Genomic DNA, 13,764 nt, shown 5'->3' with positions numbered 1-13,764 from the left:
GAGAGGATCCTGACATGTACAACTAGATCATCTTCAGGTTGGTACTTGTTAATTTGAAACACTGTACCAGCAATTTTACAGCCCAAGATACTCCATCTTGCAGATTGCCTCCATCTCCTCCTCCAATAAGAAAGTTGTGATTCAATTTCTGACTATCACTAATCCCTTTTTGTTTGTTTGTTTTTTTCAGGGTGAAAGGGGCCCTAAAGGAGAAGCAGTAAGTGTTTTTTTTTTTTTTTTAAATAGGTTACATCATGCTGGCATTAAACCTTTGCCCTGTTCCATTGGCATGTAAACTAATTTCCTGATTTACCTTTTTAGGGTAGTCCTGGTCGCTCAGGAGCCACCGGACCCGCAGGACAACCAGTGAGTGTTGTTACAGTTTTGTTGAACAAAGATTTTTCATGTGTACTGAACCACGTACCAGAAGAGGGTTCTGTTCAGAATCCCAGAGCTAACCCAGCTTCACAATCTGATTCCCTAAACCAATCTGGGTACCTTGTGTCAAGGGGGAATTTTGAGCTAAAGTTGCTCCTTCTGACACATTGAGATCCCACCACTTAGAATCACAGTAAGCACGCTTCTCTGAGCACTGGTTGCCAATCCCTAGTTCAGTGGTAGGCAACATTTGGCACTCCAGATGTCATTACTCCATCTCCCCTGATGCTTTGCCAGTATCGTGGCTTTTAGAGTGCCAAAGGTTGCCAACCTCTGCCCTAGTTAATCCAACAATAATGAGCACAGTGCCGGTTACAGTAATCTGGCAGGACCAGTATTTTATCAGTGATGGTTCACTGTGTCAGTAATAACACAAAATGCCCTCTTGAGTTTGATCACCCTGCCAACATAACCAGGAACAGGACTCTGCATGGACATCTCTCTATGAACACTGCACAGTCAGAACACAATACAGTAGCTCCGTGGCAGAATAGTTACAAAACTGAGAACTACAGGACAGAAAGAGACCAAGAGTTTAAACTGAGAACTGTGCAGAATTTTTTTTTAACACAAATTGGAGTAAATTCCTACATTGTTTAACAGCTTAATAATACACTGCTCTGCATCATTGACAGGGTCGAGATGGTGACCGCGGTCCCCAAGGACCTGTTGGACCTCGTGGACCTCCTGGAGACAGCACAGCCTCCAGAGGACAGAAGGGAGAAACTGTAAGTTGTCAAAGTTAAGTCAAGTAACCTTCAAACAATGCATGTTTCAAAATTATTTTTTTTGTGCGTCTTTATAATAATATGGATGCATCATGCAGTTTAGTATTACACATTATATAATTATCTGTTTTGTTTTTTTTACTTGATTAATGTTCTAAGTGGATTTCAGCCCTGTGTGACTGTCTCCCCAATAAAATAATTACACTTGAGGGTTCATTATGTAAACAGCAATTTGTGACAGCAGATCAACTGCAAAATTTACTCAAATACAGAAAAATAAATTAAGTGTATTTCTCTCCAGTGCTGCTACTCTGCGAGAATTTAGCAAATCAATGGTTAAAATATCAAAACTCATCATTACTCCCATTTATTCACTTCAGTCCCAGAATTGTGAATAAATGGTTTACTTTAATTCACTTTGCAAAACGTAATTTAGTCCATAAAGCCTTAACCTCATTTTAACTCCGGGGGGAAACAAATCACTTTCATGTAAAGTTTATCCAGTCCAATAATATTAAGTTCATTTTATTAACATAATATTACATTAATAGCAGGACAGATTAAAGGGACATGTATTCACATTCTAATGGATTGGAGATATTCCATCAATCTGACCCATCTTGCCATATTGCTTCTACAGGGAGAGCCAGGTACTGATGGAATTCCTGGAAGTCCTGGCCGTCCGGGCACTCCTGGAAATGCAGGGACTCCGGTGAGTTTGGATGGACAGACAGAATAACAAGATTGCTATATAACAAATAATGAAGAGTAAAATGTGCTGTGCATTTGCCACCTGTCATCTTCATGAAGTTCTTCTCAACTTTCTTGCTAAACACTACTTCGCTCTTTTTGTATTCCCCCACACCCTCCGATTTTCTCTTCCTTCCTTTGCTATAGATCCAGTGAGGGTTTCTCAGTATAAACTATATGACTGATTTAGACAGGTACGGTGCTTCAAATGAACAGCAATACAATCTGTAATCTATTCTTGTGTTGATTTTAGGGGAGTCCAGGTTCACCGGGAAATAAAGGAGATACGGTAAATTTTTATTTCATATTTAACTATTTTCTCCCACTTTGTTTGCATTTACCACAATGCTTTTACATTTGTCTACTAACACAGAATCTTTTTTGGTTTCACCTTAGGGGGATAGAGGTCCAGCTGGGCCTACCGGACCCAGAGGGGAGAGGGGGCTACCGGTAAGTGGAACTACTATTGAAAGTCTGTATAAATAACCCAAAAATATAGCATTCTAACATAACTGGGTTGCATCATAGCTTTTACAAACCTTTGGACAATGTGAAAGTGCGACAGGAGAAAGCGTGACCAGAAAGGGGTGTCATTACTGATGCGCAGTGTCACGTTTGATTTGCTAACATTTCCCCTACACTTAAGCAGGAGGAATGTTAGCAAATCAGACCAGCATACCACCAGACCAGAGCACTGCAGAAGTGCTTTCATGTAGGCAAAAATGCTCCACAATTGATGTTGGGCAACTAGGACATGGGCCTAAGTTGCAACTGTCCCACCGCATCCACAATTGTTGCAAGATATATAAATTATAACCTATATACCATCCTCGCATTTGGAACCCTAAAATCTCCAGACCATGGTGAGCGATACATGATACAACTGAGAACTGAGAGCTCTAAAGACCGAGGAAGATTTATCAAGGTAAAACAGGTAATCTTCTGTGGCTAAGAGCTAAAAAAAAGGAGCAATCACCATGAAAACCAGTAGAATGTCTCTGAATGTTGCACCTAAAATTGCAGCTGGTTTGCTGATAAATTTCCCCCAGATTGTTATAATGAAGACACCTTCATTAGTCCTTAATAGGTTCAATGTAGGTGCAACTATGTAACTCCATAGATAAATAGGCAGACAAATATATAAGTATTCACTCTTCGATCTTACCATTTTGTTCTTGCTATCTCTAGGGCGAACCAGGTGAAGTAATAGATGGCGGGGGAGCTGTTCCAGGGCGAAAAGGAGAACCAGGAAACCCAGTAAGTTCGCCAAATTATTATAATTTATTTTTAAAATTCCAACAAATTTCAAAGAGGAGAATACAAAAAGTAAAAGGCTTACATATGGAAAATAAAGAGGCATGCCCTAAAGTGAAAATTCAAAGTGAATGTGAAATTTACGGTGAAAATAGTTAAAACGGAAAATTTCTCTAAGTCAGCTATGCTAGTTGGAATTCACTTTAAATTCTGACTTACTTCAATAACTGTCAGTGGATTCAATCACAATGTGTGATAAACAGGAGCATTGAAAATCCAGAATCCGGTCTCACACTCACCAAGCCTTGGTAGAAATGTCCCATTTTGTAACTTTACTTTTGAAGGGTGTTTTTGCAAAGCTGGGATTTTTTTATTAAAGAGGAATCTGTGAAGAATTGACAAATATAAACTTTAGGACAAAATAGCCGAACTTAAAAATAGCTAAGTTGTTACATTTTTATATTCAGCTATTTTACCCTACAACTTGCTATTCCTGGCTCAACATCCCACTATTCCTGTGAATATTGGTGATAAGACACAAGCGATACCTTGTCGAAATTGGACAAGATTTGAAAAGCTTCTCTTAGCAGACCAAAAAAGAAAACAAAAACAAAATGTTTGACAGTGTCATCTATACTGGTCTGAAATATAAGTGATAACTCTGATCAACATCTCTCTACACTAGACTACAATTCCAATTCAGTGGCTTGCAATTCAGTGGGAATTGCTGGTAATTCAAAGATAATTTAACATTTAAGGCCAAAGTAAAGAAAATCTAAAAATAGAATTGATTTCAAGATTTTTTCTTAATTCGCTATCTTGGTCTAAATGTTGAAATCCACTTTGAATTTCTGGCAATTCTCACTGTAGAGAACAACCCTTTTATTTTTTAAAGCATCCTAAAGAGCTAAATGGGACACATTTCATTTTATCATATTTGATCATTTAAGTTTCTCTCTGTTTTAGGGAATTCCTGGAACACCTGGAACACCAGGGCAAAGAGGCATTCCTGGAAATCCAGGTGCACAAGGGCCAGAAGGTCCAAGTGGGCCAACAGGTCTCCCGGGACAGTCTGTGAAGGTAAAGTATGACTCATACTATTCTCAAATATCATGTAGACAATATTTTTCAAACGGATCCTTGAAAACCACCACATTTCTAGGTTATATTGATAAGTGATTGAAATGCTGGTCCATTGGTGGACCTCAAATACTGATTTAAGATCCACTGGTGGTGGAGACAATGGTGGCTTACACAGGTCAATAGAAATATTCTATTAGAGAAGTCATAATACTCTTCTCTCTTCTTCAAAGATAGTCACACTGCACATTTGAGAGAGCATCATATGTGGAAGGTTAAATGTCTCTTTAACACCTAAAGGTAAAAAAAATGTTTCCAATTAAACTATTTGGCCAAAACTTTGCAATTTCCTGATCAGTACTCAATTCCCCATATAGTGAGTAATCTTGAAAATGACCCAGTAACATATTTATTTAATACATTTTTAAATATATATTTCAACACACAATGTATGTCATATTATCATATTTGCTTGTTTTTAGCATGTGTGTAGTGTGCATTTGTGTAAAAATATATTTTCATTTGTATTCTCTTCCAGGGAGAGAAAGGAGAACGAGGTGAGAGGGTAAGTGTGTCAAAATTATTAACCACTATATAACTACATGCTACTCAGAAACTTTAAATATTAGGATCATTTCCCTTGCTCTTTTTTAAAGTAACAGAGGTCATTCTGGGATAAAAAGTAAACTCAATGAAAATCTTGTATTACAGAAAATGGCATCACAAAATCAAACCGTTAAATCCTTTAGATTTGTAAATAAGGTACCTGGGGACATGTTGTGTATGTGCAGTTCTTTTCAGAACAAATCGAATTTCAGACAAATTCAGCAGCGTCTAAATTGACACAAACCAAAATGAAAATAAACATATTCATAATGAATGTAAATTAATCATTTTGGATCCATAAGCTGTGATAAGGATAGCAAATTAGGGCTTTATCTACTGAGCAATTAAAAGGGTAAAATTAAAGGGAGACTTCACTGTCAAAATATAAAATAAATAAAAAATCACAGTTTAATAAAGATTCCTCAAATGAAAACTTGCATGCATTTAATTATGTATTTTTGTCATTGGGGTATACCTTAGATCAGCTGGCAAACCTGCAGTTCTCTAGTCTGCTGCCTTTGCAAACTGCCCCTTTCTAACCTCATCCAGATTTTCTGTGGCTGTCCAATCACAGACTTCCCAATACAGCTCTATGATAAGTCTTTTTACTCTGAGCTCTGAGCAATTGCTGCCTCTTGAGGTCAGCTGCACTGAGCTAACGTAACCAGGAAGTAACAGGACCTGTTGCCTGCTTGAAACCAGGTTAATTTATAAAAGTGTTAAAACCTGCACTTTTTGCAAAATGAAAAAAAAAAGGATACATTCTTCACACATAAAGCTTTTCAGCAAGCTAAAGTTGTTCAGAAGTCAGGAGTGATCCTTTGAGAAAAGGGCTATTCTTAATTTTGATCTTTCAGCTACTTTGGTAGATAGCTCCCTAATTTGGTAACCTTAATATGGCAACCCACATAAGGGTAGCTATTTAGGGAGTTATTTACTAAGCAGCTGAAGGAGCAATGTTAAAGTGGCACTGTCACCCCCCCCCTGGAAAATTGGTATATTCTAAAGATAGAAACTGAATTTCCAAGTGATATACAGAGACAAAGTAGGGACTATTTTGTCTCTGCATTCCTCCTCTGCCTGACTTTCTGTGACACAAGGCGATGCCCAGGTGTCATTCCCTGCAGCTGTCATCAGTAATGGTTGGAGGGATTTGGCTGTGTCCATGGAGGCCACCGGATCCCCCATGGACCCTGATGCTGTACTCCAACACATGCGCGAGAGTACAAAAGTGACGTCAGTGCCGAGGTGGACCATGCCGGACAACTTACCTTTACCTTCCCACCTCGGCCGCTGGACCCCCACCGGCGATGTCAACCTTGGCGGGACTTTGTGAATTTGGCAAAGCCCTCAAACAGTGACAGTGCAGCTTTAAGAAAAGGGTTTATCATAATTTTTATCTTTCAGCAGTTTAGCAGATAACTCCCTAAACTTTGTGATTACCACCAACATTATTTCCACATAGGCAATAATGGGTGTCTGAATTTTGAAAGTTAAAAAAATGTTCTACAAAATTTGGTTGATTCAATTCGATGATATCTAAATTTCAGACAAATTGAAATTCACAAATTAACAAAATAAAATTATTATTTTTTCCTGGGCACATTTCTTATTTGTTCACTATAGGGTGATTTTGTGATGACTAAACCCTAAATGAACCGAGTCTATGAACTGGGTGTTTCTATTGCCGCTGCCCACATACACCAACTTGTATCTCCAACTCTATCTCCACTCCTATGCTATCTTGCATGCACTGGCTATTTATATTGTGATTGTTATATTTTCAAGATATTTATTTAATTTTTTTTCAAAAACACAGAATTAAGGAAAAATAAATGTAAACTCTTTTCTTCACAGTTTGATTGTTTCTACCTAAATATTACATGTTTGGTTAACTTTCAATTACATTTATTGCAAATTGCATGTTTCATTATTTTTACACGAAAAAGGCTTCCTCCGGTAAAAAAAGGTCTTGTTGTGTTTTTTTATTTCAAACTAAGATTAAACACTCAACATCTATTAATAAAAGCGTAACAAAAGAGTAAAACATAAAGACACATGATTGATAATATAATCTGTTGATATGAACCTGTTTCTTCTGAAGGGTCTCCCAGGAACAGTAAATGGAGTGGCCAGCAAGGGTGAACCTGGAAGTCCAGTAAGTTGTAAAGGGACATCAATATAATATTAAATCAAATATCCAGTTTTTTACCTAGGAAATGATACTAATTTTATTGGCTTCAGAATGGTAAAAGGTTGCATTTATCCTGAGATTTGTTTAAATGCTAAAGTCAGTGTAGTTGGAGTACTACCCACTTAGCTACCTCATTAACATGTCCTTCTAAGTCACTGATCCAATATAGCCACGATTCTTATAATAGAACCACAAGTGTTCTTGTCCCTAGATGTTCCTGAAAAGAACATGTACTTGAGGAGTAGAATTATATTTTTATTTGATTTATATTTTCTAGCATCTGTCTTGTATTGCCTTGTGAAATACAGTCAAAATGTGTTTTTGTAATAATTATTTTAGGGCACTCCGGGTATAAATGGCGTGCCTGGAGTGAGGGGACCGCCTGGTCTTGCAGGCCCTAAAGGAGATAAGGTGAGTAACAGTGAAGAACTGAATGAAATAACGTGAGCTGCCCTGATTTACTGGACAGCTCAGTTTTGAGAAACAATATCTTGCTTCCTTTTTTTCTATCATCCTTTTATGCTGGATGGTGATATGTTGTGTTGTTGGTGTGCAAAGTTCCCGTTTAGACCAGACAATCTGACTACAAGACCTACAAGCAAATAGCTTAGCGTTGTAGAGCTATTTACCAGGTTGTCACAGCAATCCAATATTTCTGTGCAGGTCAAGCGCACGTCCAAAATCTAACACTGTTTATAGTTCTTTGGCCTCATTTACTGTGTGCGTGTCATGATTTAGGTTTCTAGTACCAGTTTAATGTGTTCATTGTTCCTTTCTGGTCTTTCTGGTATTGATGACCATGGCTAGCTCTTGACTTTAAATATATATGTAACCCTTAATTGGCTAGTTTATTCACCCTTCCAATATTCAATTTTCCTGATTTGGGCTAGCTTTTTGATTCTTCTGTCTCTCATTTGATATTTAATATGAAATGGAAACGGGGTATATGCATGGTTGCATGGGCAATCTTGGTGTGACATCAGTTGTGTAATATGTACAATATCTTCACATTATATCGCAAGACCAGTACTGGGTATCTGTTTCATTTAGTGTTACCTTTCATAGCATAATGATGACATGCTAACCTGTAAAACATTCCTCCCATTAACAGGGTGACACAGGAGAAGGCTTGCCCGGTCTTGCTGGAAGGACAGGAGATCCAGGTGATCGAGTAAGTTCTAGAAAGCAAAGTCTGATTACCGGTCTGATATCTGTATTGAAACTTAATATATCCTCTTTTAAAATGTCTGCTAAATAAATTAGGACAATTCTAAGCAAAGAGAATTAAATAGACAACGGTTATATGGGAAAATATGTTGGTCAGGTCACAACCCTACATGCTGCCACTTTGTAACTTGAAGGCAATACATTATACATTATTCAAATATGGGGGAGACTCATAAATGCAACATATTATTCTGAATGTTTAGAGACATTCTAATAATTTCCACGGTGATTAGCACATTACCCTAGAAAAACAACAGTTTTTACCTTTGTAAAAATCACATCCACCCAGACAAGATTTCCACAAGTAGTCTATTATGATCGTTCACGATTAGTATATGCAGGGGTGTACCTACAGTGAGGGGAAAAAGTATTTGATCCCCTGCTGATTTTAAAAAGATTGCCCACTGACAGAAATGATCCGTCTATAATTTTAATGGTAGGTGTATTTTAACAGTGAAAGAATAACCGAAAGAAGACCGAATAAAAAAAAAAAAATCCAGAAAAACACATGTCAAAAAAGTTATAAATTGATTTGCATGTCAATGAGTGAAATAAATATTTGATCCCTTCGATTTAGTACTTGGTGGCAAAGCCGGACTAGGAAAAAATTTAATCCCGGGCATTTTTTAATCACAGCGGCCCACTAAAAAGGGGGTTGGGCAGAAAGGGTGTGTTTTGTCATCATCAATGACCAGCACGCTCCCTTTCAAAGTGAGCATGTTGGTTCAATGCTCTTCCAGGGCAGACCATGCGCAGAGCTCTGCTGAAGAGCTCTAGCACGAGAAAAAGGCCCTGTATTTGTTCTGAACAGTGCAAGCAAATTTAATAACATGCTTGCGCTGTGTTTTCTTGTTACTTGTCTTTGGTGTCTCTATAAATGGGATACCAGGAGACCAAAGGGCCAGGAAAGAGTAGTGTGCATGTGTTTGGAGACTTTGGAGCTTATCAAACAATGTATACAACATATCCTGCAATGACCTAGCATCTAGAAAGAACATCACATTTTATTTTCATGTTGCTCTGGTTCTGGTATGAAAAATATGTTTCTGAGCTTTACAACAGAGTGTAATATACATATGCCATGTAAATGTCAAGGATTCCATTGATAATATCAATATTTTTCACAAATGGTTCCAAGAGATGGTAAGAAGTAATCCATTCAGAAAACATGGATTTTTATCGCATTTGCACTGTTTGTTGGAATAGCAAGTGATATATATGATGATTTTAGGAACCAGTTGTATCTAAATGGAATGTATCTATTCAATTTTCAGGGACCTAGAGGACCACCTGGAGAACAAGGTTCCAAAGTAGGTAAAATGCAGAAGACCCCAGTCATGCAACATCTTGTTTGATGGTCTAAACTACTGAGCTCTACACTACTTGTAATAATCACTCTAGTCCATTTTATCTGTCCTTGCTTAATTCTGCTTACCGTACATAGTTTTAACTACTTTTCTCCATCTTGCCCTGTCTCTTCATCAATGAGATGATGGCATTTCCTCAGGCTACTTAAGATTTGTAGTCAATTTGACATTTTTTAATGTAGAAAACAAAGTGTATTCCTATCGATTCTTTTTTCATTGTGTTAACAGTTCATTCAAAAAACAATTGCCAAGTTCAAGTAGGTTATGGTATGTACCCAACATTGTGTGGACTAGTATTGATAACGCAATAAGAACAACTGTCAAGAGAACATTCCTGCTACACTCTGAGTCAGGTGCAAACTGGGGAAATTGTGTAGGGATAAAAAAGAAGATAGTAAGTAAATACAATATTTTATTTTTTTAATTAATCATAGACTTAGGTTACAACCCATGCCTTTTGACCCAATCTCAGACTTGTCAAATGGATAAACAAGATACTGGTCTTATGGATTTGTTTTCTCAAAATAATATTTGAGAGCTCAAACTACATTATGAAAGTGGATGTGGGTCTCTTTGCTATTTTTAGGCTTTGGTCAAAAGAAAATACTAAACTTTCCTGAGTGTCAAAGGTATTTGAGGCCTCCTCAGGAAGAGGAATGTGAATGTTGCAGAAGCACCTTATCCTAATGAAAGGTCAGGAAACGAGATTTGGCAGGGTAGCTACAGCAATTCAGCCTCACATTGTGCATGAGTTCAATGGGGTAAATGTTGTAACCCCCTGAGGCCTAGAACTGCATTGAGTAGTAGCCAAGTGAAGAACCAGATGACGTATTAGAATGAATGCAAAACATATAAAATATCTGAGAACCGAGCCTAAAAATTGCAAGGCAAAGTTGTGACCTTTCACGGATGAAGAAACATTCGCAGACCAACTTGGAAAAATGCCAAACTCCAAGGAAGCCGGAAATATTCCCATTGGATATTACACTAGAAATAAGATAGAGATATAGGTCTACAAATAAGTACGGTACTTTACATTTTGAGACAAATGAGAATTTAATAACAAAGTGTCAACACATGGAGAAAACATAGATTTTGTGTTCAGCGATCACTGGAGTTACTAGTAGGGATTTAAAAAGGAGCATTACATTTGTGCAAACCATAGTCAATTGTTTTTTTTTTTTGTTTTGTTTTTTTTATATCTCTCCCCTCCCCCCATCCCATATCTTGTTATTACTACTAACATGTATCTTTCTTTCAAAGGGTGACCGTGGAATTCCTGGTCTGGATGGTGAAAATGGTGAAAAGGTGACTTTACTATTCGGGAATACAATTTGTCTTATGTAGAGAATTTATTATATCATGTTTGCATACCCCCCACCATTTCAAAAGAGCGGTGCTTTCATTTCTAGGAAATGTGTGATGGGGGGTGGTTGTTCTGAGACATTTTAGATGAGTTACTGATAACTAAGATGTAATTTGGATCAAAAACAATATATCTTATTTGTATTATTATTGACATTATTGATTATTATTGTTGTAACTATTGTTGTGCACTCAGATACACCAACAATATGGATAGACAAGAAGTATTTGGGCAAAAAATAGGAACTGTCCGTGATAAATAGGGACACTTGGGAGGTATATGTTCATGTCTCTGTGAACTACATATCTTCACTGGTCAAATATTTAAAGATGACCTATTTTTGCTCAACTAGGGACAGATGGTGGTGTGTGAAAATGGGACTTAGAAATTACCTGTTATAACCAGAAGAAAAATGTATGTCTTTAACAGTGATTTGTCTATGTTTTAGGGAGATCGTGGCCCATCAGGCTTTCCAGGGCTAAAGGTTTGTAAGAGATATCAATGAGAAAAAGCCTTTTCTATAAAATGTATGATTATTTTTTAACAAAGTGTCCTTTTTGCCAAATAAGCATATAAGTAGTCAGATACTAGAGTTGTGCACGTGTACCTCTAAAAAGGACAAAACCTTTTTAATTTGACCAATCATGACAGGGAAAATAGGATCATATTTGAAAATTGGTTGTGAATGTGCAAATACAATTCAGAATGATATGATGATAGCCGAAAAGGTATCATAAACAATATTGATAATTTATTAAAAATAAATTTACTACAAAAACTATATTGAAAACTAAACTTACCTCAAATTTGGGCAATTCAACATATATACGATTTCCTACTGTTTGAGGTTTTTTTTAAAAAAAAAATATTTTTGCCATGAATGTAAGTACATCAGAGCCTGCATTGCCACAACAGCTTTGACAGGCACATTCATATACAACAGAATAAAACATTGGTGTAGCAGGAGTAAATGTGGCACTTTTTTGTTATATAATGATTCTAGGCACAGCATAGCATTTGAGTCAACTTTGAACCTGGTACGCTTCAGTGTACTGATTCTGTAAATTTGTACATGTAAATAGAAGAAGCCTAGTCGTGGTGAAGTAGCCTAGTGTTATTGGTTTTGTGGTGCAATGAGGAGTGTATGTGTGCTGCCTAGAAGTGAGGCTAGTTAGAGTGAGAAACTTCTCTACGTGTGAGACATGTCGTGAGACAATAAGATAAAACATAACAGAGAACATAACATTCTGGGATGTCATAGCGAGTGATGGCATTGAGGGCAAAATGTATACTCGTGATATAATAGGGCTATGTTTTGTCATTGTTCGTCGCCGTTTAAAAAGGCACATCGATTTTACACCTAGGTAGAGTAGAGCCTAGGTGGGTGCGCGCAACTATGTACTGTTTGAGTTTTTAATGACAGATGATTGCAAAACTTGCGAGATGGCTGTATAGTGAGCCTGCTGGCAAATGTGAAATGCAATACATCACCTCCTTCTACAAGGAAGTCTTTACAGTGAGCAATAGATTTAGAAATTCACGATTCTTACCACAATTCTACCTTATTTGACGTATATTGTCAATCATTACTGTGATTTATGGTCTCTATGTATGGTCTCTTCTCGTTTAACTACTTTGTAATTGTAACTTACTGCAAAGCTGACATTTTAACTGAATAAAAATCAACTCTAAACATGTTTCTTAATAACGAAATGGGAGTCCAAGTAAAGTAATCCCAAGAGAATGGCACCCATCAATTCTATTGCACAATTAGTGGCATGTTTTATAAAATCTGCCTGCACCCCCAAATGAATAGGGGATCTGTATGCCAGAACAATTTGAAAACAAAAATATTTAAACCATGATATAGAATAAAGACAATTGTTTACATTGAATAATATGCAACTAGGCACACAGAGTATCAGAGGAAAATAGAGGAAAATAATGTCAGATCCGCAATGTTACAATTAATAAAGGGCTTATCCTGTCATCACGCCATATTCAATATCAACCTATATTAAAACTGTCGTTTTCCCTATTGTACACAACAAATGACCAATACCTATTAAATAAAGGAGTATTAATGTCATTTTAGAAATTAAAACAAATTGGAACAGTAATATCAAAATAACAATTTCTAAAATGTCCCTCCCCTCCCCACTCACCCCACCATTATATAAAACATGTACATAAATCAACCCTTCAAAACAAATCTTGAAAAAAAATTAATCTTTTTGTATTTGAATAAAACATTATCGTTTTATTTGGTTCCTTCAATTTTATGGCCACATAAGCTTGACTTGTCATCATTATTAATGGATTTTGTAATTGAAAATAAAACGGATTTTTGGATTAGTGAGTAATCCTTTTTTTCTAGGAGATGTTAACAACTTATTATTTTGTTTAGGGAAACCCAGGACAAAGTGGTACACCAGGTCCTCCTGGATTGGCGGTAAGTTTAACACTTTTTTTTTTTTTAGTCTTTTTTCTCTTTAATGGTCAGTAAAAACCATCCCCTTTCTGTATGACCAAGATGATATCTCTATCTTAAATTTAATAAAAATACAAATGAAACCCTGTAAACAAACACGCACCAGGACAGACTTCTCAGAGCAGTTGCCCGCTTCCGTGAAGTTATCAGGGTTGAGGACTTGTGCAATCCAATGCTCCTCAACTGTGTAATGCCACTGAGTGGAAACACCTTCTATTTTCAAAGATCTTAAAGAATAAGTCCTTCTAGTGGCTGTCAGTCTA

General features: G+C 36.8%; 1 protein-coding gene across 2 annotated transcripts in view; it reads left to right on the top strand.

Annotated features, from left to right (window-relative positions):
- The window catches only part of COL7A1 (collagen type VII alpha 1 chain), a 193,817-nt gene that overhangs the window by 102,381 nt on the left and 77,672 nt on the right, over positions 1-13,764 (top strand). For both annotated transcript variants that reach the window (XM_063426212.1, XM_063426213.1), the window contains exons 32-47: positions 191-217; positions 322-366; positions 1,074-1,166; positions 1,807-1,878; positions 2,170-2,205; positions 2,313-2,366; positions 3,105-3,173; positions 4,137-4,250; positions 4,789-4,815; positions 6,961-7,014; positions 7,390-7,461; positions 8,162-8,221; positions 9,552-9,587; positions 10,908-10,952; positions 11,459-11,494; positions 13,418-13,462. In XM_063426212.1, coding sequence (XP_063282282.1) covers positions 191-217; positions 322-366; positions 1,074-1,166; positions 1,807-1,878; positions 2,170-2,205; positions 2,313-2,366; positions 3,105-3,173; positions 4,137-4,250; positions 4,789-4,815; positions 6,961-7,014; positions 7,390-7,461; positions 8,162-8,221; positions 9,552-9,587; positions 10,908-10,952; positions 11,459-11,494; positions 13,418-13,462 — 885 coding nt within the window. The remainder of the gene's footprint in view (positions 1-190; positions 218-321; positions 367-1,073; positions 1,167-1,806; positions 1,879-2,169; positions 2,206-2,312; positions 2,367-3,104; positions 3,174-4,136; positions 4,251-4,788; positions 4,816-6,960; positions 7,015-7,389; positions 7,462-8,161; positions 8,222-9,551; positions 9,588-10,907; positions 10,953-11,458; positions 11,495-13,417; positions 13,463-13,764) is intronic.

The sequence above is a fragment of the Pelobates fuscus genome, chromosome 7, assembly GCF_036172605.1.
Source record: "Pelobates fuscus isolate aPelFus1 chromosome 7, aPelFus1.pri, whole genome shotgun sequence".
Taxonomy (NCBI): domain Eukaryota; kingdom Metazoa; phylum Chordata; class Amphibia; order Anura; family Pelobatidae; genus Pelobates; species Pelobates fuscus.
This window is presented reverse-complemented; position numbering and strand designations above follow the sequence as displayed.